Raw genomic sequence first — 27,448 nt, 5'->3', positions numbered from 1 at the left:
ACAAACAGTGGAAGTTACTAAAACACGTAAACATAGAAGTACCGATGCATACTGCTGTTGGTACTGTGCGCGCTATGCTTGGTTTAGCTCCACAGGACTCCGGGCCTTGGGGTTGTCTCAGACGACACTTGCCGATTGATGCAAGCAACGTTGTCTTGCAGGACCATATTTGTCGAGCGAGCATGTTTCACAAAACAATTATTTTCTCCCTGAACAAAAACAAGCCCGGTTGAAATATGGTCAAAAACAAACCAAAGGCAGAAAATGGCTTGCCACAGTATGGTGATTCCATCTAGGTTCACTAATGGTAAACAAGGCTTCCCAATCGGCTGCAGAGCGGTCGGTTCCCGTGATGTCATTGCAGACCACGAAAACACACGATTTAGTGGGAAAATCAAAATTTTAACTTAAATTAATTAATTTCCCAGTGAATAAAGCATCGTTTGCATTCTGACAAGCGCTTGGGGCAATATAAAACACCTAATCTTTCGAATAACACAAACTTGTATTTTGAAGAGGCAAATACACCAACCGGGCACATTCAAAGTTTATTCAAAGTGGTCCCAACATTTCGGAGCCAACTCGGCTCCTTCATCAGGGGTGACTGTACGACAAGAAGCAGCAGTTATATAGGTGTCTTCTTTTTCTTTTTTCTTACTGGAATCTTGCCCTTACGCGTCGGAGGCCGTGGGCATAGATGGTGGGAAGGGCTCCGAGGGATCTATTCAGGCCTTGCCGGTAGCAACCAACAACGCCACCAGCTGTGGCGTTGTTGGTTGCTACAGACAATGCGAGTCGCTCCTCTGGGTTTTCGCTAGCTTTTTTTTTAAATTTTTGCTAAAACCTGACCAAGGCGGGGATGTCCGGTTATCGCCGCGAGGCACGCGCTCACGAGTGCTCGGCATTTTAACACGAAAGTGTTTTATTCCGGGATACACAAAGATTTCGCTGACGTCATATCCGTCATGGAAATGACTCCAGTACACCTTTTCCGAAGCGACCCGCCAGCAGGACGTCACTCTCCAAGCACACCCACAAGACAGCCGACCCGCAAATCATGCTCAGCTGCAGATTCCGCCTCACATTTCACTTTCGTGTTTTGCCGATTCCTATGACTGAAGAATAAACCACAGTTTTTCTAGCTCCTGTGTTTCCAGCCAGTTGCCGCGGGCAGTCTCCGTGAGTCACGCGCTCCCGAGCGCTCGGAATTTTCTTGGTATTTTTTGGTATATAAATGAACTAAAACAAATTCGTTTTTTTTTTCAGTGTCGGATGTCGGAACGGGCGAGTTCGACCAGAGAAGCAGCAGCTCTATGAGTGCAGCAGACGAACGGCGCGAGCCCACAAGTTGACGTCAGAAACCAGCACGCGTGCTTCCCTTTCTTTCCTCCATGTGCTTCCCCTCTACCACCAACTCTACCACGACCTCGTATTTATATTTATGCCACTACTGTAGTAATCTGATGGTACAACCCGACTTGCTTTTGCACTTTCGTGATACTTTAATGCCTTCTAACAATTTGCGATTGATAAATAGGTCTTGTCAGGAACCGCAATGGGACGATTTTGCAGACCGCCGCAAAAGCGAAACTAGAACCAAAATTTTTGTTCAGTGTAAGAAAGTAAATTATATTTAAAAGATCTTTCAAAAACTTGAAAATAACCAAATTAATTTTATGTGCTAATATTTTTGCGTCTTGTAATTTGTTTTGTGTACGACATTGAGGATATTGATGACTTTGTGGCCGATTGCGCACGCCCTACCATGTTTAATCGCTATCGATACTCGGTGTGTTTTTTTTTTTTTCGGTGGTCGCCTTCACCAGGTTTGTTTCTGCTACCTTCTTTTGCAATCTGTGAGTCAGTGATGTGGTGAGGAAGCCGCCGCGGTTGGCGAGACAGCCTCTGAAGACTTTTGGACACGCCACACACACACACATGCTGTCGCATCCGAGCGAGGACCGGGGCGGAGCTCGCAACGGGGAGGCCATGGAGAACGCCAGCCCAGACGGCGAGTCATGCCAGAGTGAACAGCCGAGCCCGCCAACCAACGGGGAAGTGGGCAAAGAGGAAGTCGCCGACGACTCCGAGAGCGTTAACAGGTGAGCCGTTACTCAGTCTTGCTCGATTTTGTGTCGTCTTAAGGTCAGGCCATCAGCGGCTGGCCGTCGGTACGTCTTCGCATGCCGCGGCTGATCGGAAGCTCTTGGCGGCGTGGTTGCATGCTCTGCGTCGTCGTGCCCACCTTACGGCCCCCGACCCCCAAATGCAATCGGCTTGTAATCATTGTGAGCTTAGACGTTGTCTAATATTTCGGAACGATATTACCGTCCGACAAATGGCTTTCATGTCGTTAGATGTTAATGACTTAAAAACCGCCAGCATTTTGTTCACTGGATTGTGTGCACTTGGCGTGGATCACATTTCACGTGGCTCACCGTGTAGTTTTTGTAGCGAACTGTTACATCAGTGCGCGTACACCGCACCAGCGTGTTTAGGGAGACCACGCATAACGTTTTGCGCCAAATATGGGAACACCGAGATAATAGCCCCACGGCCAATCTTTACTCCTCCGTGCGTCTGCTACCGGCGCCTTCGGTTCCTGTTTCGTCCTCAACTCCACGCTTCTAGTCGCTCTGCGTTTAAAGCGTCACACTGTCTCCAATGTGTTTATTTTTAGCATTACTTGAGTTGATAATAAGCTGTGTGCTGTTGGAATAACTGGAGTAGGCTCAAGGCAAGGTTTGCGATCGTATTGCACGAAAACTCCTTTATGCGCCAGTAAAAACCAATGAGCAAGAACCGTGAATAACCTGAGACCGCGTTTCAGCATTAGTATGACATGTGAGCCCACTTGGGAGATCTTACTCATATGTGAATAACCTGTTGGTTAGGTGCCGATAGTTAGTGATAGTTGTAGCACTAGAATATATTTTTAAAACAATTAGCGCATTTCTAGTGTGAGCTACATTGGAGTGGGCTGAACAGAGACTACGTTCTGGTTGTAAGCGTGTGGGGGGCCTGTGATTGGGCTAGCTATGCCTTCGTGGGGGGATTCTGAGTTATGCACCAGGCACACTGTGGACAAAAAAATGGGGATCCTATTTGTTTTGTATGAAGTGCTATTTACATTTTTTTGCAATTCATGTTGTAATATTTCTCCCCCAATAGTAGAAGCATGTTTTGTATCGTAGCTTTTGCACTGATTTTGCCACAACATTGCTTCGAAGTACCTGCTTTCAATTTTTTGCAGGTACTGCTTTATAATCAAAAACAAAAGAACTGTTTGACGCGCGTCAGTTCAGCGAGTTGGCATTGGTTCATTCTGCTCAAAAAGAGCAACGGTGAAAGGAAGAAATGAAGTATGCAGGATGTGCACTAAGAACTAATGCTTATTACAGCACAATAAATTATAGTGCAAGCATGTGAGCTGAGTGGTGGCCAGATAAAGGGCCATGTTTCTTGGTTTCATACAGCCAGCGTTTCTTGCGTATACCACCATCACATATATCTGTGCACGTGGGCCAGACTGGCCGACGGTTGAATACACACTTGCGTTACGGCACTTGCACTAACACAAGAACGCCCTCAAAAGTGACGCCTACTCACACTTATCCATGCATTTGGGTAAATGTGAACGCATCTCTTCAGTGACACCGAGGTAGTCTTCAAACACCGATACAGCCTTACCCGTGAATAGGTATTGTGCGTGTTTCACATTAAAGAAAAATAGCCATTGTGTCGGTCACTCTGCCGTCAAGTTGATGGAGAAAGTTTTTTCGGGACAGTGCCATATAATAAGCATCATTGTTGTCTCATTCACTCTGTGCAAAAAGAACTTTCCGCCTCGTTTCTAGTTTTTCGGGTATCTCTATGCATGTTTTCCTGTGGTAGACATTCAGTCATTAGGTAGCGTGCAAATTGCGTGCTTCCTTTTTTTTCCGTTTGCTGTTTTTTGTGCTTTTAACAAAAAAGAACTTTTGTTTCTTGGAGTGGTCTTTGTCTTGTAAGATTTTAGTGGAATTATAAAATGGGGAACCAAAGAGTTTCATTGCAATTAACTTATGACTTAGCTGATTCACTTGTATGTGAGGAATTATTTAGAACCAGAGATTAGGTTCTATAGCTTGTTTGCATGCTGTGTGTGGATTACACCAAGAAAATGTTCTATCTTGACGCCATTGTAAAGTTGTGAAAGTCGCAGTGCACTGGCTCCCTAGGGAAGCTGAATTCCCTGATGCTCTGCCACTTCTGTGAAAGAGTTTCAGTTTAAAGCATAGAACAGCATGGTGGCAACATCTATCGTGGTGCAACAAAGCTCTCATATTTAGCCTTTAGAGTTGCCACGGTTTGCACATGGTGGGGTGTTTCAGCAGTGTTTCACCATTTAAGCAGACCTTTTTAATATGAACAAAAGCGAGTGCATAGTATGCTGAACATGTTGTTGAATTTCGGCGTCTGTGGACTTTGCGCTCACTTCGCCGTAGTAGGGGATACGTTCATGTGCAAAGAAACGTCTCAAGGATCTGACGTGTGGTGTGCATGCAGAAGGCAAACAAAGAAGGCCGACAGGAGCAGTTTGGGTGTTGTAAATATTTTTGTATAATTCAGTCCTTTTACCCTCATGGAGATGCGCAATTAAAGGGGTGGGAACTTGGTTCCCCCAATTGGGTCAAAACACGCACTGTTGATAAGAGGTTCATGTGTGCATAGTTGTGACTCTCAGAGGAGCTGCGAACCTCTGCAGCCTGGACAATTCTTTTTCCCAATGTGTGTGCATGTTTTGCGACAAGGTACATCACGAGAAGCCCTAAAAAAAGGATCAACAAGGTGTTGACTGTGATGGAGAGCGGACATCTGCACAAAAAATGTTGAACCATAGCATAAATTCTTACTGTGATGCATAAACATAGTATGAAGGTTAGCGAGAGTTGTTAACAAGAGCAGGAAGGTGTGGCGCATCTTGCAGTGTAGTCCTGAGCTCCCTGCTGTTAGTTAAAAAGGGATGGGTAGCTTCGATCTTGAGCCATGGGCGTCGGCCGTATTTTGTCTTGAGGGGGAAGAAGGAGAGGGGGCCGGGCAGTTGCTGTTTTGGGGGTGCACAAGTGCCCCCTTTGCACCCCCTTGCCGACGCTCATGCCTTGAGCTGCTAACTTCGCAATTGCACGAGTTTATTGACCACCTTCAAAATGTGTTTTAGGACTCCTGTAATTGAGGCCGTTGTCCTGATGGGGCCTACACAGAATTAGTTGTTTTGACAGAGAGCTCCATAGTGCTACGATCTTCAAGAGGAAGGAGCTGTGGTGGCTTGCAGTGGATACATGGAATTTAGGGTCTCTAGTGGCTGTTCAATCCGTCAAAATTAACCGGCGGCAAATTTTCTTCTCGGGAGCTCTTTCATAGACGGCTAATGTGGACAGTGTTCACCTTTTTGCATGGCCCCACAGAACTATTACTTTTTTTTTTTTTTTTTTTTCACAGCTGGGCTAGCTCACCTTGCTTCTCAGGTTGTTGAAAGAAGGAACGTCCTCCACCCTTTTAAGGGCCATACAATTGTAGGCGGTTCATGTTCAAGCGCAGCTGGAGTACATGTACTAGTGCAGATTGAAGATAATGCACAAAGTTGATGACTTAAACCAACATCTCCTCAACATGGTGATTTGTCAAATGCCTGCTGAGCGTTTAAGCAACCCACGCATTTAATATATCTGTAGCTGGGGTAGACGCATGTTCAAGTAGCTTCTCGAACTGCCGATTCTGTGCTCCAAGTTGTTTTTCTTGCACCGTTGCCCGCAAACTTGGGATATTTAAGTTAATGTATGTCATGAAAGTTTTTGTTCTTTTTCAGTGCGTTGCTTGGAACTGGTACAATAAAAGACCGCCATGATTCAGAGGGGGACAATGACCTCCGGGTGAGTTGTGGATGTTTGCTGGAATCAGGTCAATCTGTACTGTCAGGTCGAAGAGGACTGTATTTGTCTGAACTGACACCACCCAGTGCTAACATGCGAGAGGCAGCTTTTGCTAAGTAAGGGCTTTGGGGCACCACACTGAAAGCAGAATATTTCATGTGCCATAGTAGCCCAGGCGACCCAAATGGCACCTTGCTGCAACTATTCTGTTCAGGTGCCCGTTTGCCTCTTCCCCACATAATTGCTTGCCACGTAAACCGCGCCACCAAACACAGCCACCTCTGCATTGCCACTTGACGCTCAAGCCTCTCGTTATGCTGGCTGGTGGGGATTTTTCTGAGCCTGTTGATATAGGGGCGTGGGGTAATAAGGTGGCTTTGACTGCATTCCACCATCTTTGGTCTTCTGTGTAATGGTGGCCCTGTATTTATTTAGCCCTGTACTGATGAGGAACTGTGAGCATGGGTGTTCTTTGGGCACCTAGACAGCATGTACTGTTAAGGGTGGCTGACTTAGTTGTTTGGGCCTTATTTTTTGGTGGGCATTGTGCCCCGTGAGATAGCTGCTGTGTTATGTTCCCCCTGAAGTGCAGCTGACCGGATTGGCCCCTGTGTGTGTGTGTGTGTGCAGGGCCTTCCCATGTCCAAGCTGCAGGACATCAAGAAGGCAATGGAGCTGCTTAACCTCAACGTGCTGCACGATGGCCCTGCCAAGACCCCTGAGGAGGCTCTGCACAAGCATTACCAGTTCTGGAGCACCCAGCCTGTGCCCAAGATAGGTGGGCCGTCTTGGCTGTTAGCAACACTATGTGCCGTGACAAAGGGCTCTGGCAGGGCCAACTGCACGTTGGCAGGTATCACGTCGCACAAGTGCTGGTGTTTTATTACAGCGAAGATTTCTGTGGCTAGGATGTGGGATTTAGTGGTGTCTGCACCTAAGAATGCAATGTGGACAAGCCAGCTTACAAAAACCAAGCTTACACCGATAATATCGTAGGGCTAAATGTTTTGATAGGACGGCTTGTACTGCCTCTGGAAAGATGTCTTCTCAGCAGTGTGTTTGTGTTTAAAAGTGAATCCGGCTTTAAAGCGATCGGTGTGAGCTTGGTCAGCTTACAGAGACGAAGCTTACACTGATAAAGCCCTAGAGCCTTCGTATTTCAGTACAAGATGGACTGTGTTGCCTCTGGAAATATGTTTTCCCAGCAGTGCATTTGTGTGATCTTGCAGTAATCAGCGGGCAGACTTTCCAACATTGTGTATTGCACAGTGAAGCCTACTTTAAAAAAAAAATGTAATGCAAACCGGGCCGCTATAACAGCGGCGCAAGTTTAATCACTGACGGCAGGCTGATACTAATGTGGCTTCCGACAAGCGTGCCTGCAAGATGGCATGTGAGCTACAAGCGAGAAATGATGATGCATATTGGGAGTTAGAGAATGCGGCAAAAGGCTTTTGGCAACCAAATGCCAACTTGGAAGAGTTAAAGGGCACATGCACCAGGCTCCAGAGAGACTTTATCAATCATCATTTCGGCTTGGGCTGAAACGTGTGCAGCAGACTGTGGTTCGATAACAACCTGACCGTAGACACGAAGGTCCGACACGTACTTGCCAGGGAAGCGCTCTGTTAACACCCCCAACACAAGCAGCTTCACTGGGCAACCACCTCCACAAAGTAGAATGGCCATTGAATTTTTTTTCCTCTCTCTCTGTCACGCTGCTTGCACTTCTAGTACAGCCAGCTGTTATGTACTCCGTTTTAAAGGGGCCATGCAGGCAAAACATTAGTTTGTTTTATTTAAGAAATTTTGTGTTTTATAGTGCCCCCAGCGATTGTGCAGCGTGAAAGGATGCTTTTTTTCTCTGAGAAAGTAATCAATTTAAGCCATACTTTTGATTTTCTTGCTGAATCGTGTGTTTCAAGACGTCGATGATGACGTATCCAGGACAAGTACTGAAGTGAACGTAAGTATGCAGACGAGGGCTGCAGCAAACGGCCAAATGCTTTGTCTGCTGTCCGTCCTTCAGATGATGCCATCTACCGCTCGGGACCGCTGTCCACCCTCAATTTTTTGACCGGATTTGTGCGTGGATAATGTTTGCTACAGTTGATAGTACTTGTTTCGGGAAACATTGGGTACGCTTAACAAACAGAGTCACAGAAGACAATGTCACTTATGCCAGTTGGCCAGTGTAAGCTCAACACGCTGGACAGCTGGGCAGCTATAACTGGCGTAGTGCGCGCAGTATGCACTGTTGCTTCTGTGTTTGCATGTGCATTCGTAACTTCTAATGTTTACCCCACAATTCTTACTGCTATAAAAAGATAATGCATTAAATTTAAGCGAAAATAGCTCATTCTGCAAGCTTATAACCCCTGGTTAACTCTTCCGTTACCGCGCCTATTTAAAACCATTCAGTTTGACCGATACCTTGAGAGCCCCTTTTCGTAGCGTTCCAGACGTTTCTAGAACAAGTAAATCTATTTGGGGTTAGCTCAGAAAGTTCCCTTTCAAAAACTGTTTTGTTTTTTAATTTTGCAACAAAAATGTGATTTTTGACACGCGTTTGCATTGCATGCATTAACAGAAACGGCGGGGCAGAGAAAAAGTGGGCTGCTTGAAGAAGCAGTTTGTTCAGTGTAACGGAGGCATTGTTTACTCTGTCCCCTTGGACTTTGGCAAGACTCATATTGGCCAGACGGGTAGATGCGTCAGTGAGAGGCCCAGGGAACATAAGAACCTCGTGAAAAAGACTTGTTTGGGGACACTTGGCTTCGCACTGTAGAAAAGGTGCTTGTGTTCCGTTGTTCGGAAAGTGCGAAGTCATTGCTAGAGAGGAGGATAAGCACACACATGAGGTCATTGAGGCGCTTGAAATTGAGTGGCTTAATGAAAACTGTGTAAGCATGCCTTTGGTTGCACTCTTGCAAAAAGATAGGGATTATCTGGTGCTACGTGTGTGGCATGCTGAGGGCGAGCGGATAAGTGTTGACGTCAGGTTGGGCTGGCCATGCTATTGGATGTGCGGGGGTTTATATGTCTTTGTTTTCTGAATAAAAAAATCAGTTGTAGTTCAGCACCTTGGGGTGACTGGCCCCCTGTTTCACTTGATGAAGGTGTCTAAGTGACGAAAAAGTGCAAGTGTCAGTTCACATCAAGGAAACTTCTTGGTGGGCTTCTTCCCTGTGCACACCTGGTTGTCTCTGACCTGCTGCTAGGCAGTGCTGTGAAGTGGGCGTGCCTCTATTGTGTTGCAGATGAGAAACTAAGTGCCAACAATGTGAACGAGCCAATCGAGTCGAACAAGCCCCTCGAAGAAATCCGGGACCAGCCGTACTCGTTGCCAGCGGACTTCACCTGGGACACCCTGGACATCAACAACCCGGCCATTGTGAGCCTACCACTCTCACGCTGACTGGGGGAATTTGCTTGCGTGCACGCACGCACATGAGAGAGAGAGCTTTGGCTTGTTCTGTGGCCAGTGATCAAAGGTGCACTGGATTGCACAAGTGAAACGAGTGAACCCATTGAGGCAAACCTACTTTTCATATGGGAGACTAGCATTCTAAAAATACTTGTGACGAGGGCCTCTTTGCGAGTCAGTCTTGAATGGGCAGCATGTCCCATGTGCAAGCCTGTGTTCCCATGTGTTTCACTCAACAGCACTCGTTTAGGGATTTAAAAGCAATGAGAAGACTTTTTTCTTCTGTAAAACTCTCCAATGTTCATATTTGCTACGGCAACTGAGGTTTTTGTGGTGGCTGTTTTGGGTTTTGCAATTTTTTTCTGCTAAAAAAATATCATTTAAGAGAAGTGCTTGTATAGTGAAGTCTGTGTAAGTGTGCAAAGCTGTATTTGTGACTAAACTATACTTTTCTCTCGCAAAATTTGCACTTTGCGGTGCAATACTCTAATATAGCCATTTGAAGAAATAAAAATTCACTTTTTATAGCAAAATTTCCTGATTTTTAATCTTGCTTTTAAGGGCTAAAAAAAGAAAATCTAAAAAAATGGTGCAGGCAGAACTCATTTAGACCTGGGCTGCGAGACTGGAGGCCATTAAACATGTTAATTTTCAAATTTAATATACACGTACCCCCGGCTGTAGCCAGAAATTTTTTTTAGGAGGGGGTTATGGGTTATTGTATGGGAGGAGTTTTGGTGAAATGAACACCAGGCCTCACTGCTGTGTTGCCTGGAAGAAATTTCGAAGGGGGTTGGGGGGGTTGAACCCCAAGCACCACCTCTGGCTATGTCCCTGTGTGTCCCTCGTGTTCCTGAACAGCTATTACAACTGCTGGAGCACTTGAAGAAGACAAAATAGATGTACTATTGTTTTTTTTTTCTTCTTTTTAAATGTAAGATGATTTGTTGTGCTGGCTTAGATTGTACAGAAGCAACAGTCTGGTACAACATACTATACCAGTCAAATATGAATAAGGTATCAATTTTGTTTGCTGTGAGTACTTCAGGTAAAATTGGCAGTAACCTAAGGGCTGTGTCTCACAATATGCAGTGTGACAGCTTCACGTTTTCAAGTTATACAAACTTTGCAATTTTTAACATTCATGTTAACCGAATTGATAGCGTAACTCAGGAGCGCACTACCATTGTTCATAAAATTTTAAATATTTTTATTGGGATAAATACCGTTTGCATTAGTTTCGTGGTTGCTTATAACGTGTTGATGTAGCAGTCCCCATATGTTGTGTGGCTGAGATAGCCTCATCCATTAATCCATGTGTTTTGTCTTGAAGCTTGACACATTTTAGTGAATCTAAACATTGCTGTGCTTGGGTTTATTGCTGGAAAGATGTTAGTGTCAACGGTGGCATGCTGTGCAGCTGTGCCCTCTCTCCTGATGGACCTTGCATCTGACTAAGTGGGCACTGTTGCTTTTTTTTTTCTTGGCATAGCTGAAGGAACTGTACCAGCTACTGAATGAGAACTACGTAGAAGATGACGACAACATGTTCCGGTTTGACTATGCCCCCGAATTTCTCAAATGGTGAGACATGAGAGGAAGCTGCCCCCTCCTTGGGCTTCTCCGTCTTTGGTTTCACGGGTGAATCTGAAGCAACCAACTTTTTATTTTGTACTTAGCCTGTAGCTTCTCTCTTGGGCTTCTCTTGGAAATGAGCTTGGCTTACTATATCGTATCTAATACAAAATTTAAATGAACCCAGTGAGGAGTGTAAGGTGCTGGTGATTAGTGCCCCATTATTGTTCAGGTTTATTGAGGTGAGCTGAAGTTGTGTAGCAGTCTTGGACACTGCCAGTAAAAAATCACTTCTGAGCCGAGAACACTAAAAAACTGTTCAACGTTGATGTCCAGACATTGGCTTTCCTATCTTGTGTGGGCATTGCATTCTGTGTTGTGATCAATTCCTTTCGAACAAGAATTAACCCTGAATTTTTGTGACATTGCCCATAGTAAGGCAAAATAAATTAGTCCAGCAGCACTTGGCAAGGCTTGTGGCAATGTTTTTATTGCAGACACCAACATCCCATAGAAATTGGCATGAAGCCAAAAGTGCTAGAATGTGCAGTGGGAGCTGTGCAGTACCTCCTTCGTTTCCTTTCTGCATGACGGGGCTAAAAAACTTGCAGCTGTTATACTTTGAACAGCCTGTGCTGAGATTTAGTGGTTTCACACTTCTTTCATCCCGACTAGCTGGCCAACCAGCTCCATGGGGTGTGAACCTCGGGGGCACGTGAACCTCGGAGGAAATGTGTGCCCGTGGTGGGGTTGCCACCTGCCCGGTTTTTGACCGGCAGGACTGGTATTCAGTGTAGACACGGGGCCGGTTGGTGGTCCGTACCTAAAACCAGCCTTAATTGGCCGGTTTTCCTGGCCATCGTGCTGCAGTTATTTTTTTGTGTGTATTCAGCAACTACAACGATAAATATGTGTCGACAAGCTGCACAAAGACAGGGTAGCAGAAAAAATACGTGGGCAAGCACACTCCCTGAAACGGAGGGAGAACCAAGGGGGGGAACAACACAACAAAAATGCCACGGTTGCGCTGCAGAACCAAAGATCTTTTAATGGACAGAGTATATGTGGCTACGTTTCAGTGTAGCACATTCAGAGCAATAACAAACTTCAGTCTTTTTCAGTCCAAAAATTGCGTTGATTTCTCTCTAAAAAAACACTACAATTAATGGCATTGTATGTCAAAAAAAGCATGGTCTTTTTTGTTGTTTTTTCAGTGCGAATTCAACTTCCCTTCCTTCCAGAGAGGCAGGGTTTTTTTTTTTTTTTTTGTTAAAGGAGGCAATCCTAGCCTGCAAGGAAGGTGGTGACAGTTAGTCAGTGGGATTGCTATGCACACGAGGAAGACAGTGTGCTTGCGCTCTCTTGTAGGGCCCTGCAACCGCCCGGCTGGACAGCTGACTGGCACTGTGGCGTCCGTGTCGTCAAGAGCAACAAGCTGGTGGGCTTCATCAGTGCTGTTCCAGCCACCATACGCATCTACGACCAGTGAGTAGGAAGCATGGGCCCCCCCTGGGTTTTCCCCGTGTGTTTTGGAAAGCTGGCTGCACAGGTATGGGCAGAGGCGCAAGGATGCTAGCCTGTTCGCAACCCTTTACTGTCTCAGTTTAGTGGCGTTCATTGGGAAAAAGTTGCCTAGTTATCCAGAAAGTGCTGGCCAGCTGCCAGTTTTTTTTTTTTTTTTTTTTTTTTCGTATTATCTAACATGCTGTTCCTCTTACTTTTTTGTGTCTGTGAATGTGTGGGCATGTGCACTATCAAAAGGCAAGATGAGAGAACTGCAGGAAAATAAGAATGAGTGGAAAGCATTGCTGTTTTCAATTTTAGTGCAGCACATTGTATAGCAGCTATCACACTTCAGGAGGAGCCGTGCTTCAACCATAAGAAAGCCTGACTTGTGGTAGCTTATCACAGGCTGAACAGAAAAAAGGTTTGCGCAGTGAGGGCCTTTTTGTTATGTGGAGCATAAATTACGCGGTCAAATCTGCAGCGTGCAGAGGCTGCATGCTCTGTTATACTTGCACCACATCGTAGTTGAAGTGGGAGCTCATTTGAGGGAAACTATTTTACAACCTTATGATCTTTCCCTTAAACTTTGCTAATGAGAACATGTATAATACCAAGTGTGCGGCCAGAGAAGCGAACAAAATTTTTAAATGGCGAGGCAGGACAGATTGTTTTTGAAGTATGAGAGTGTTTATGCCCCTGGTAGTTTTTTTCAAAACCTTTGCTACATATTGAGCCACAGTTACAGCTGAATAAAAAAATGGTTTGCTTCCCCCCCTTGTGTTTTAAGCTAGGTTTACCCGTGTAGGTGCAACTAGTATCCGCAACAGTAATGGTGGTCACGTGAACGGGAGGGTTTTTTGCGTGACACTATTTGAGGCGCAGTGTGGTGGCTGGTGCTGTGGGCGAGCTGCCCTCGTGACGGGGGGTAATGCTGGTGGTGTGCAGCACGCAGCGCATGGCGGAGGTGAACTTCCTGTGCGTGCACAAGAAACTGCGCTCCAAGCGGGTGGCCCCCGTGCTGATCCGGGAGATCACCCGGCGGGTGAATCGGCGGGGCATCTTCCAGGCCGTCTACACGGCTGGCGTGGTGCTGCCCAAGCCCATCGGCACCTGCAGGTGAGCAGGGGAGGAGCACATGGGGGGTGTCAGTCCCCTGGCAAGTTGGGTGCAGAAGAAACTGAACATAATAGTGTGCATGTCACGGATTTGATATAAACCCAAGCTATACTAGTCGCATATGTCAGCTAAGCTTGTGTTTCGACTAGATGACCAAGTTGGCAGGAGTAGCCGTACTATAATGGTGGGCTGAACAGGTAGTTGTGTTTGTACATGCATTGTAAACAGGCTGTGCATAATTTGGGGGACAGACCCGTTTCTTAATAGGAAACCTCCCACTCTAAATAGAAAGGAATGTAATCACATTGAACCTGTCATTTTCTCAAAAAGCGTGGGAGCTGCTTCAGGTAGTCTGAAATCATCCAATTCTAGTCACTACCATTGTCCAAAGCAAGAACAAATCCCACGGCTAGGCCGTTAATTCTACTAGGTTTTATAGGTGATTTTTGACTTCCGGTTTGCCTGGATCGTTGGGCGGCAGAACCAATGCAGCAGCATTCACTGTTGGTGCGCTGGACGGCCACTGATTCCTGTGCACTCCTACATTTCATGTTGCCATCATCGACTTGTGTTAATTATGGGGGGGTCACAGGCAGTGTCGGGGATTTTTCTACAAACTTACCTTAATAAACAACTTGCACACAATACGCTCAGTTATAATCTGTGGGGACACAGTGGCAGTTTTTGAGAGATAAGAAAGTAAATAACAGCAAAGGCAGCAGATGGGCAGCTTACAGCTTCCACAACCGAAGTGTGGTCATTGTTGCTGACACGAAGTTCATTATTGCTTGCATCCACCGAATCATTCATTGCCATTGCCTTCACTGGTGCCAGCACACACTGGTGAACACTGACATGACTTTGTGGGCCGCTTTTGCAATTTACTTTTTTTTCCCCCTACAGTTGTGCTGCAGATTGTGTGCCAATGTTCGCAGGTCACTTTATTATGAAAGATCATGCTAAACAACTTTGTAAAGGCCATTTGCACAGTGCAGCTGCAATGTTGTGAGTTTTTCTGGGGAATATAGTATCCCTTGTGAAAATGTTTTACGGCCAAGCCAACACAACAAAAACAGCAATGTCCGCCAGTGCAGATGGTTCAGAAGTTTCCGTCTTCCCCTTGTGCCCGAAGTAGAACCTGTAGAGGAGAGAAAAAGAGCGAATAAATGTCTATTGCTCCTTAGACCAGGACCCCTCGATATTTGCTTGCTTTGATGGCTCTCTTCACCACTCAAAGCTGATCTTCCAAGTCAGAGCTCTACAGCACTCTTTCCCACTGCTTACGGAAAGATGTCCAAATGGCTGAGGGGAGGGTGCTAGTTTATGAGCGTCAAGTAGGCTCCACCCCTTGAGGAAACCGGCATCTTGCTGAAACGGTGCCTGCCTGAAAAGTGGCGTGGAGAAAAAACTGAGCGCTCGTCTTTTTCCTTCCCCCTGCCAGGTACTGGCACCGATCACTAAACCCCCGCAAGCTGATAGACGTCCGTTTCTCTCACCTGAGTCGCAACATGACCATGCAGCGCACACTGAAGCTCTACCGCCTGCCTGAGGTACGGCCTGCATCTCGTGTATTGTCTCTCTTGGCTAGCACGACGCTAGTCGCGAGCTTTTGAGTGGATTTCTTCCTTTTTTTTCTTTTCTTCAGGAATGTTGGACTACTTTCCCCTGCTTTTAGCGTAGCTCCTTCTCTTTTCTCTTTCTCCAGCTGCCTAAGACACCTGGATTTCGGCAGTTCCGCAAGTCTGACACGACACAGGCTCATGCTTTGCTAGCAAAGGTAAGAGCATTGTAATAGTACTTTGCTAACAGCCGTGCATGTTTTGGTGCAAAGTATCCACCTTGTTTGAACAAAACGGCTCAGTGGTGAGCAGCAGTCTGACGAATTTCTTACACAGGCAAAGATGTGTGGCTTCGCTAGCAGTTATGTTGTAGAAATGGTAGAAATTTGCTTCATTGCACACAGCTGTTGAACTGTCTTGAAGGCCATGGGGCATGCACCCATTGGAATGTATGTCAGTGGTGATATTGTAGAGCACCTCGAAGGGCTCTATTTGTATTTGTAGAGCATTGGGCATTTTGTGTTTTTTACAGCACAAAAAGAAAAAAAACTCTGTGTGTTTAAAAAAATTGCTTGATGATTAAGGTTTTTTGCCTCTTTGCTGAGCTCTTAAATCAACTTACCACTACATTGAAAACATAGCATTGCATTAAAACATATTACATTGAGGAGCCACACAGAAAGGAGGCACTGTACACTTCAGTGCCAAACCATTGCTTGTTGGGTATCTTCCTAAAGTTCTACAACTAGTATGTCCGATTAGTACAAATATTGTGTGCATGTAACATTGCAAGGGACTTGTGTACCGAACAACATCACAAGGCGTGGACAGAGTGCTTGCAGTGGTTACTTACCTACCTCCATCTTGCAGAAACAATACCGTATTTACTCGCGTAATCCTCGCACTTGCGTAATCCTCGCACCCCTAATGTGAGCCACCAAAACTTGAATTTTTTGGTTCCTCGCATAATCCTCGCACCCCCAACTTTGCAGCGGCGAAAGTTGCCCGCTCGCGAAACCCGCATGGTGCACGCGCTCTCCAACGCGCGCCCTCCCCCGCCGCCTCTCCGTTCGGCGGAGAGCGCTGTGTATCCAAGGCCATCCAGGCGCCCTAACAACCTGCATGGCTACTCCCTAACAGGCGCCCTAACACGCTACTCACACGGTCCTTGAGCCCGTTTCGCGCATGTTTCGCGTGCGCGCAACCAGACGGTGTTCGCTGTCGTGTCGTCGTGTCGCCGTCGTGGTCCCGCCGTTGAGCGGCAGCAGTCAGTGAGTCACTCGCGTCAGTGGTGGATAGCTCGCTGCCGTATTGAGAACTTTTTGATCTAATTGTTTTGTGCTTGGTGCCGCTTCGCCATGGGGAGGTACGCCAGCTACACTGCCGCTTTCAAATTGAAAGCGAAAGAGTACGCGATCGAACACGGCAACCGTACCGCAGGCTGGCACTTCGGCGTCACCGACTTCAACGTGCGTTACTGGAGTAGGGCACGCACATACGACGACGAGATAGAGCGTGCGCCAGAAAGCAAAGGCGGCAATTTCATGATCGCTGATCGACGGGAGACTGTTTACGTTGTAAATAATAAAATAAAAAGAAATAGCTGCTGTTGGCAACACTGAGCTTACCTATACAAAAAACGACCGCTACATTTAGCGGGATTGGCATAAGACAAATTGGCAACACTGTGCACCGGATTTTTTTTTTTTTTTTCCGCATAATTCTCGCACCCTTAACTTTGCATTGACTTTTCCGAAAAAAAAGTGCGAGAATTATGCGAGTAAATACGGTAGTTGCCTTCCGCACATTTTTTTGTCTTTAATTGTGGTCTGAGTTCAGGTGTGCAGGTGATCTCCGAAAAGGGAACAGCTAACCCTTTAAGGGTCAAATTTTTTCTCCGAAAATGTACCCTGTGTTCAAATCTTTCAATTGGAGGTTTCACTTTTAAAAAATCATTGATCCTCTGTTGAGCTGTCCCTGTAAAAGGAGGCGCCAGTCGTGGCAGTAAACAAATGAATACTGAACGAGGATAATATAAGTCAGTGTTAATGATCGCCAGTTGTGCAGGCCTGTATTTAAACTATAGGAAGCATGTTAGGGCCAGTGGTGAACTGCATGGTGTGTGAACCAAGGTAAAGTCTCCTCTCTAGAAGCAGGCAATGCATGCGTGTGGTCCATGTGAGCAGCTGAGCCCTGAAAGCTGGAGGTGGATTAATCAAGCTGAGAGCCATGGCACGCTCCTGCTGGAACCACTAGGCAGCAAGAGCTTGCACTACTCCTCTGAGATGGCAGCAGCTCTTGGGCAATGCATTGAGCACAAACGGCAAGAAATACAAGCCTTCTACTGGGGTCGTAAGATTGCAGCAGCAGCCACGTGATGGCGACGACTCTCAAAGGGCTAAAGCAACATGGGCCTCGGGATGTAAAGTATGCGTATGCATTGCATGCTTTAGTTTAGCAATGTTTGGTGTCACTAGCGCATGGGGCCGAGGGTCAGCCTTCATCAGGTACTGATAATGCAGTGCACCCATCATGCACCCTCCGCTTTTCCAAATTGAGGGCCAAAGCCATCTATACCCACCCTAATTGCAAATTAATAAAGGAAAAAAAAAAAAAAACGTGCATTTTATTGGCTTCAATACTCGTTCATACCAATCAACCATACTGTCGAACCTTGGCATTCAGAGCCTCACTGCAGCAGCAGCAGCAGGAGCTCTGCGTTGTAGTTGTGAAGGGAAATAAGAATAACCCACTTGGAATTCCGCTGCCACCTGAAAAAAAAAAAAAAAAAACCCACCAGACAGACAGACAGACAATGAACTTTATTGAAAGTCCTGAGGAGCACACCTGGCTGTTAAACAATACATGGCGTGAAGCCCGCAGTGATCGGGCGTAGTAGCTTTTGGACAACATGGAAGTTTCAAAGTGCCCGTGCAAGGCATGAACCTAAGTGTCACTTGTACCATCTGTCACCAGCCTAAAAAGGGCATTCTAGACAAGCATAGCCCACATGTCGGTTACGAGGCACAGCCACCACGGGACAGAGTTCGCAGAGGGAGCATGCCAAGTTGCTGATGGTGGGGCCCTTCAGTCTCAGAGGTGCTGACGCTGCCACACTGCCGTAAGCGGCTGAAGCAGCCCGAGTCTTGCCCAGGACGTTTTTGGTTTTGTTGGCGTCACCTGCTTGGCATGATGTGGTAACGTGAAACGTGGTTCTCTCTCCCTCCCTCTCCCTCTTCCTGCTAGTACCTGGAGAAGTTCGACCTTGCCCCGGTGTTCACTGAGGAGGAGTTCCGGCACTGGTTCCTTCCTCGCCCAGACATCGTGGACAGCTACGTTGTTGAGGTGAGGGAACGAGGTCTCCCCCCCTTGGTCCTGTGTGCACTCTTCTCCTCGACAGTCTCTGGTGTGTGCACACCCTTGACAGTGTGTCCTTCTGCCAGTCACGTTGTATAAGGGTAGAGCGTAGTTCAATCATCTTTGAGCTGCCCGGCCCTGTTTTGTTTGTAGTTGCAATTTAGGTTACAATTTAGGCCATTCTGTCCATGGCATTTGAATGCTAAAACTGTGTAATACAAGGACAAGGTGGGTATGAGATTCTGATGCATATCGACGAGCACCAAGTGGTCTGCACTAACCCCTTAACTCTTTCATGCGCAGAACTTCATTTTGGGAGGGAAGGAGTTTTTCATAGAAAAAATAGTGCACTTTTTGTTAGAAATTGCCTTCTTTACAAAAAAAAATGGCACTTTTGATTTAAAAAATATGAGGTGGTCACTATGCAGGAAGGGTCCGCCAGTCACTTTCAGTAGAAGGGCACAAAACAGTCCTTGTTTCCCCGCAGGCACAAGGGGACATTGCACGGTTTACGCATGCATGTCATTCTTGAAAGCTGGGATTTTGTGCTGCACATACTGCACATGCATAGTGGTCACTCTTCAGTGAGATGGCGCTCTGTACTACATAATTGATTGCAGCCCTTCATTTCTGGCGTGGTTAGTATTAGCTACTTGTACAGCATGTCATCCCATGCCATCAAATCGGCAAGGACAATAATTTAAGCAGACCTGAGGTGACCATTGTGCCGGAAAGAGTTAAGGCTGTGGGCGAGGTCAGGTCATCTGTAGGCACACTAATCACCACTGTGCGGTGATTGGTGTGCCACGGCAGAAACTGTCATCTGGAGACATTTTAGATCAGGTCAAGTTAGGTGGCAATGAGGGCTGTCAAACTTTGGCGGAGTGGGCGTGCGGGGTTTTTATCTTCACACCAATATAGAAATGTACCTGCACACCTTTTGCCATCCATGCCCTCCAGGCTGCGGGCAGTTTAAACTGAAGCTGCCAATTTCTTTTACATTATATTTAGTTATTTATCATGGGCTCTGGTATTTTAAAGTTCTGGTTCATAATTGCTACAGCAGTGAGCATTCACCAAAATACTAAAGGAGAATGTAAAAATTAGGTGACAGTGACATGCTTATTACAGGCGACCCTCAGAATCTGGCAAAAAAGGCCTTTGCTATCTGAGGTCAGCAGCTTGATAGGGGGAATGGAGGGGGACGTGTTAGCACTAAGAATGAGGATCCGTGAAGAAACAACGTACTCTTGTGGTATAGCTTGTTTGCTGGGTAATGCAGCCTCTTTATAGTCGCAGACACCGCATCGTCTGGGTAATTCTGACTTGGCGCTTGGTAGGTGCTCCTCACTGGCAGAAACATTGCCAGATTCATTGGCAGGAGAGCAGACGGTGCATCTGTTTCTACTGCGGCACACATGGTAGTGCCCCACACTTAAGGGGGGACACTGGTCTTGAGGACATTTTTGTTATTTTTTAACCTATGTGCTTGAGATTTACACAGTGTATTTCAACCTCCTGAGCACAAATGTGCAGTCAGTTTTCGTCTATGGGGTGTAAGTTTAGAGTTGTGCAACATATTATGTCACTCCGTTTCGGGCAATTTTTTCATTATGTACCTATGAAATACTCAAATAGCTTTTATCCCTTTGTGCTCTAGAAGGACCAGGGAGTGCAATTATACCACTGCAGTAATTTTAGCATGGTTTCTGCAATCGCTGTAAAATTTGTAAATGTCAGGTCATCAATTACCAATGTTTTTGTAAAACTAACTGCATAAAATCTTGTGCCAGCAAAAAGAAAATTTGTACTTTTGTGGTTTTATTGCACTGTTCAGTTCATAAGCTTTCAAATGCAGCAAGAATGATGTAAATCGAACCAGTACATCCCAAGATATAGTACCCGACAGCTGACCATGTGGGAAAAAAATTGGTTCCGAGAAAACAGGGCACGAAGTTTGCAAACATAGGCAAAAATCGTCATTTAGGCGACTTCAAAGGGCGACAGCTTTGTGAATACTTATGATACAGCTATGATATTTTGCAGGTACATTCTTTGGGACCTGTAGACTGCAAATAAAATTAATACAGAAAATTGATTTTTTGGCAAATTTTCGGTCCTCAAGACCAGTGTCCCCCATTAACAAGTAAAGTGTGATAGCGCGTACAGTTATACCTGGTTTCTGTGCAAGTTAAGTTCCAAGCCCATAATATCAGCCATATTGGGACAGCAGCGGTCAAATTGGATGTGTCTATACCACCACACACGTAATGCAGTGATTATTGAGGGCCGAACGAATTGGCATCCACTACAGCATATAAAGCATAGCTATATGCCTTTGGTACGTTAAACCTGCAAATTTTCTTCCTTCCCCATTGCAGGTGTCATTTCCCTCTGCCTATTCATCCATGCCGATTGGCAATGCCCGTAAAGCGCCTGCTGTTTGCCCCTTTGGCGAGGTGGTGTTAGAGGGCTGGCTTAATAAGCAGCAGCTGGTGCTATGCTTGTTGATTCATGTCCAGTGCCCCAGAGGGTCCAGTGCCTGTCTGAGGGAGGGCAGCGCAGAGAGAAAGGCTGGTATTAACTTTGCACGTGCGATGTGGTTGCAGGCGGAGAACCGCACGCTGACGGACTTTGTGAGCTTCTACTCGCTGCCGTCAACGGTGATGCACCACGCGGTGCACAAGGTGCTGCGGGCGGCCTACGCCTTCTACAGCGTGGCCACCTCCGTCCCGCTAGTCGACCTCATGCAGGACGCCCTGGTCGTCACCAAGAACGTGAGTGGGCATTGAGCAACTCTGCTTTTGAGGTGCAATCTTGTTACAACGGAATTGCACCGGAGCAAGAAACTGTGACACCTCACTTTCACTTTGCTTTTGCAGATAAGTCGGCTAGAACAAATGACAACACATGCATCATGACATCCTTTCCGTCCCGTGCAGTAGGCTTGTTATTGAAGCGAAGCTGTATTGTCGTCACTGATGCTGTTGTACGCCAACACGCCCTGCAGGAAAGCCAACTTCCTCTGACGATGATAATGAATGATCATCATCAATACAAATGATAGAAATAGAAATCAGTAGAATGGTAGAAAAAACGCTACCCATGTCCGGAATTGAACCTGGGTTCCTCGTTTTTTTGAAGCCGGCATCTATCCGATTGCTCCATTTCAACACGGTCAAAGCGGTTCGGAAAACTCAGACGACAACCAAAGAATTCGTCACAAGAATGGCGTTGCTGTGCGTGTCGTAAGGCTGTTAGCCACAAGACATTAGACCTAACTTTCCATTTCGAGGATTAGGGCGTTAAGCCTAACGTCACATCTTGGGGTTTAACACCTGTACCAGCACCAACTCAAAAGACGGTTGCATTCTCAGGAAATCCTCCATATTGCCTGCACCAGGCCTGTTATTAGTTTAAACCTTAACACCCTCTCCGTGGCACCGCATTCCTTGACTTTTAATGCGAGTGCCACGCTACTAGGGATTAGATAACTCCGCATATAGGATAACGTTAACAGCGAGCAATATCCATTCTTTATTTTGATTGAGGACAGCCAGCAAACTCTGTTCCCTATTTTGACCTAGGACAGTGAGCGAACTCCATTCTTTGGTTTGATTTAGGAGAGTGAGCGAACTCCATTCGTTGTTTTGATTAAGGACAGTGAGCAAACTCCCTTCCTTATTTTGACTTAGGACAGGGAGTAACATCTATTCTTTATTTTGATTTAGGACAGCAAGCAAACTTCACAATTTATTTTGACTTAGGTTGTGCTCAAACTTATTGCACATGTGGCATGGCTGGGCAAGGGTTGTTGGTGGACAATTGGTGGTGCCACAGTGCACCTTGAAGTGTAGCTTTCAGCCAACAGGCCAGAAAAATTGGTAGTTTTAGCTGAACTATTCATCATTAGCTCCACTAGTTCATGAACAATCACCTGCGCATGCTTCTAAAAGGTTTGCACAATACTAGCTTTTAGACGATGACATTTGAAAACTGATTTTGCAGAGGCTTAGACTTTGTGCAATAGCCTGGATAACATTTTTAATACTGCAGTGAGCAAAAATAATTTAGTATAACTGTCACCACTTATATATCTTTGCATATTATTTCATAATAAACAGAAAGACTGCCATAAGAAATCAGCATGGCCAATAATATTTCAAATTTAATTCGTTATATCTAATACCGTATTTACTCGCGTAATCCTCGCACTCGCGTAATCCTCGCACCCCTAATGTGAGCCACCAAAACTTGGATTTTTTTGGTTCCTCGCATAATACTCGCACCCCCAACTTTGCAGCGGCGAAAGTTGCCTGCTCGCGAAACCTGCATGGTGCACGCGCTCTCCAACGCGCGCCCTAAGCCGCCGCCTCTCCGTTCGCCGGGGAGCGCCGTGTATCCAAGGCCATCCAGGCGCCCTAACAACCTGCATGGCTACTCCCTAACAGGCGCCCTAACACGCTACTAACACTGTCCTTGAGCCGGTTTCGCGCATGTTTCGCGTGCGCGCAGCTAGACGGTGTTCGCGCAGCCCGCTGTCGTGTCGTCGTGTCGCCGTCGTAGTCCCGTCGTTGAGCGGCAGCAGTCAGTCAGTCACTCGCGTCAGTGGTGGATAGCTCGCTGCCATTTTGAGAACTTTTTGATCTCTTTGTTTTGTGCTTGGTGCCGCTTCGCCATGGGGAAGAACGCCAGCTACACTGATCGAACACGGCAACCGTGCCGCAGGCAGGCACTTCGGCGTCACCGACTTCAACGTGCGTTACTGGAGTAGGGCACGCACATACGACGACGAGATAGGGCACGCGCCAGATAGCAAAGGCGGCAATTTCGTGATCGCTGATCGACAGGAGACTGTTTACGTTGTAAATAATAAGATAAAAAGAAATAGCGGCTGTTGGCAACAATGAGCTTACATATACAAAAAACGACCGCTACATTTAGCGGGATTGGCATAAGGCAAATTGGCAACACTGTGCACCAGATTTTTTTCCCCGCATAATTCTCGCACCCCTAACTTTGCATTGACTTTTCCGAAAAAAAAGTGCGAGGATTATGCAAGTAAATACGGTAACCGCTATATCAGTGTTGACTGTACCAGGTTATGTCACTTACCAGGGCACTGGCAGCTGAACCTGATAAGTGACGCAGCGGCACTAGCTCAACTAAGCACAGTGGTGGCACTAGGCAAGCATTCCCATGTTTCTCTGTGGCCCTTGTGTGCTGTGTGGAGTAAAGCTGGAAAGCCCATGAGCTTCGGGGCAGGGTGTGAAGTGAGAGTGGACTGGCAGAGGCATTGCAGAAGGCAAGGGAAGAACGGAGTTGACTAAAATGCACCAAGCAAAGCCTCAAATGCATATACCGTTGGCAAGAGGGTCCTCCTCTATAGTTAAGAAAGGGATGGAATAGGGTCGGTGCCTGCCTTAGATATTTTCTGGTTGTCTATTTGTGTGGTTGCCTGAACATGAGTGTTTTTGCGCTAAAAATGAAAGGGGAACAGTGTTGCTAGCTAGCAGGCAGCTGGCAGCGTGCTACCTGTGGCAACGCAACCAGTTGTCATCTAAGCAAGCCAGGTTGTGTCTTTTTAAGCAGGGCTTGCCGGTTGGCCTGCCCTCCCCATATAGCACATTGCAGTGTGCCTGCGTGAGCGTTCCCTGCTGACACAGAGTGCTTCATTGAGGCGGTGCTGATTGTCTCGCAGTGAGTGTGCGTGCCGTGTGAGGCTGTGGTGTGAGACTGTGAGTGGTGCGGTTGGCTGAGGGGGAGGGTGTCCCATCATGTGGCGCAGAACGGCTACGATGTCTTCAATGCCCTGGACCTGATGGACAACAAGGAGTTCCTGGAGAAGCTCAAGTTTGGCATTGGGGACGGCAACCTGCAGTATTACCTGTACAACTGGCGCTGCCCCGACATGGGTCCCAACAAGGTACCTCCTGCGAGCGACGGTGTGCACAGCAGGGGTAGAGGGGCTGTTTCGGTGTCAGGACACCCCCCGGGATTTTCTCAGTGCTGCATCCCTACCCCCTTTCTTTTGCCCCTGTTTTTAAACCTATAGTATTTACACACTATAGTATTTACACGATAGTATTTACACACCAAAAACAATAACAAAGCTTGTGTCGGTTCATTAAAACCGAAAATGACAAGTTTTTTTTTTTTGACGGAGAATCTTTTTTTGTTTTGTCTTTTTATCGGCGGTGTATAATGCACCCCGAAAAACATTTATGGTTACATCGCTGGTACACACTGGTGCCGCTGGTGCAGTGATGTACTGCACCTGACTACTCAGAAAGGGTAGCCAGGAACTTGCACCCCAGTTTGTGTGAGAGCAGGCAACCGAGAGCAATCTTGTTAAAGCCATGGCTGCAGAACACTGCAAGTTGTTGAAGAGCCCTCCTGCGTCTGAGTGCAGCCCTCTAGTATATCTAGATGTTGCCCAGGCTCCCTCATCAATAGCTAGAACAAGCTCTGCATCACAGTGAGATATCTCCTTGCCTAGGAAAAAAAGTTGTTTGTAATTTTCTTTTGGTTGGAGCAGTGGTTATACCATGTAGCTTTATTTAGCTGCAAGAGCACACATCAGTGGTACAAATTTCTCGGGGTAGCGAGAAATATTCACATCACTTGAAATTAGAATGTATAATTGTTTATTTATTTGCTTTATTTGTACATTTGTAGAAGGTAGGTATGCCTGTGGTGTCTTCTTAACCCTTTGGGGGTCGATTTTTGTTATTGCTGATATAAATTCTTCGGATGAATCTATTTCAAGAAAAAATTATCGTAATTTTTTTAGGGTAACCATAAAGTGACAAAAAAATCGTTTGTGTTGTTACATATGTGTGGTTTATTCATGAGTAACAAAAGAAAAATTATAAATAAAGTGAGAGAGTAAAAAGCCGGCACCTTTTGAGTGAATCGAAATCAGATAGACTTCAGTTGCGCAGGCGAAAAAAGCGGGAATTGCCCGGAGGACGATACCTAAACCAGCCGCTGCACGCGCGTGTGCGCGGCCGTATGCGCGAGCGATAGACGGTGCACCGCTCCTATAAAATACAAAAAAAAAGGAGAAAAGAGCCTCATCAGTTTCGCAGCCGACCTTGGTCTGTGGCAGGCGCAAGAAGCGAAAGGCGCCCGGTGGGCGATACCCAGTGCGCCCCCTCGTTACCAGATGCGCAAGCGATAGCTGGCGCGTCGCTGAAGTAAATCATAAAAAAATAAGAAAAAGAGCCATCGGCGCAAGAAAATAATTTGACGTATTTCCGCAGTGTGGCAGCACATACCAAGCAAGAGAAGTTGGCGAAAAAGGCGGGCTTTTTAAACATGCAAGAGATGACGTACATATACGTTATTGACCATTTTGAAGGTGTTTGCAGAGGACGTATATGTTCGTCCGTGACCCTGAAAGGGTTAAGGTCACTGAGCCTGCATTATGAAAGGCGTCAACGCGAAACCTGTTTAGAGCAGATTTTTTGTTCTCCTTGCTGAAGGCACTGTTGTTACTGTCCTTCCAGATCGGGCTTGTCCTGCAATGACCGTGTGGAGGCTAGCGCCGCTGGCATGGCACGACCCAAGCGCATGCACCGACTGCTGTGATAGCCACGCCATGTCTTGTTGCCGCGGATGGTTAACACGCTCAGTTGACCTGTCGCAGCCTTGCTGGTTGCCTCCTCCTCCTCCTCATCTGCATCGGGTGTGCAAGAACTGCGGCGGCTGGGGCCGACCCCGAAGAGGCGGGACTCCACGTGAAGCTCCCAAGTGCCCGCTTTCTCCCCTTCCCTCCTTAACGGATTCAGTGCTGGTGAAATCACGAATGTCTGCTGGCAATTGGCTAATCGATGCACCATGTCAGTCCCCACTTCTTTGAGACTCCTTGAGTGGTGGGCATCGTGTGAACCACTGGTCGGTTCGACTCAACCTGTTGCCTCTCTTGCCTCCTCCCCAACATAAGATAGGTTTCGGGAAAACGTCCAAGTCGAGCGTGCAGTGCAGGTTAACAAGAAACAGTGGCCGTGCTCCTTGGAAACCTTAAAAATGACGGGGCCTGGCTAGAGTGGCGTTTCCTGCACAGCACCCAAGCACACGGGTTACAGCCCCTGCTCGAACTTGGTTCTAGGGCGCGCCACGGTGCACTTCTTTGTCCGACCGGAGCTTCGAGCAAGACGGCATCTGTGGATCTTGTTCAAACATGCACCCATGTTTTGCAATAGCAGTGACGGTGTGGTCATTGTTCAGGCTTCAAAAGCAGTTCATCCCCTGACAAGTCAATGATTATACTGGCGCATTGCACGTTTTGGTGGCAGGCTGTGTCTACTTTATTTCTTTCATACGTTTTTTTTTTTTATTAGACTTCTACACAATGCCTTCTTTTAGTTTTGTAAAAAATCTGGAGCTCTAAGCTGTGCAATTCATATTTGGGCATCATTTGAGGCCCAGGGCACTTGCCTTGCTGCCCCCCTCCTCTCTTATTTTTTCCCCCCTGAAAGTGTGGCCCTTGTTTTGAGAGCGCAAATGTCGTAGCATGCTTTTCCTTGTATTTTTTTCTGAATTTTGTAGGTCTTTTCTCATCGCGAGGTTGTAAGCTTGTATTGCCATGTTTTCTTGCAATGTACTAATGTGGCAGAAATTACCACCAGTTTGTTTAGAGGCACTGTGTTTATGGCTGCATGTCCTTCGCTTGTCTGATAATGGTGAGCACGTAAACGTGCTTCCATGTGAGTGCAGGTGGGAGCACCTTCTATAATATATTGTGTGGGGTCGTCAGATTGGAAAAGTTTTTATCATGGAGTGCACTCGCTGCACGCTCCACGTGTAGGTGTTTGCAACAATGTATACACTACTTTGGTACCAAACGCAACACCTGACCTGAGGCTACCACTGAGCAAATATGAATACAAGAATAATAAAATGATCGGTGAACCTAGCACTCCTGCTTCTTATTTCTCATCACAGCCTCTGCAAGGGAGCGCAGTTGCCTTTAATCGGGACACGCGCCCTCC

The 27,448-nt window shown here is 46.5% G+C and overlaps 1 protein-coding gene across 1 annotated transcript; it reads left to right on the top strand.

Moving 5' to 3' along the window:
* Positions 1-1,763: 1,763 nt before the first annotated feature.
* Nmt (N-myristoyl transferase) lies at positions 1,764-27,375 on the top strand. The gene is made up of 13 exons (XM_077700418.1): positions 1,764-2,102; positions 5,849-5,912; positions 6,543-6,690; positions 9,173-9,306; positions 10,832-10,923; positions 12,283-12,399; positions 13,366-13,536; positions 14,978-15,086; positions 15,242-15,313; positions 18,342-18,440; positions 21,062-21,229; positions 24,241-24,378; positions 25,964-27,375. The coding sequence occupies exons 1-13, from the start codon at positions 1,939-1,941 to the stop codon at positions 25,982-25,984; spliced, it is 1,497 nt and encodes a 498-aa protein (XP_077556544.1). The 5' UTR covers positions 1,764-1,938; the 3' UTR covers positions 25,985-27,375.
* The last annotated feature ends 73 nt before the right edge of the window (positions 27,376-27,448 follow it).

The sequence above is a fragment of the Haemaphysalis longicornis genome, unplaced genomic scaffold (genome assembly GCF_048455015.1).
Source record: "Haemaphysalis longicornis isolate Haplotype H1 unplaced genomic scaffold, Haemaphysalis longicornis Haplotype H1 scaffold_2, whole genome shotgun sequence".
Classification (NCBI taxonomy): Eukaryota; Metazoa; Arthropoda; class Arachnida; order Ixodida; family Ixodidae; genus Haemaphysalis; species Haemaphysalis longicornis.
The sequence above is the reverse complement of the archived record's forward strand: the minus strand, read 5'-3'. Positions and strand labels throughout refer to the sequence as shown.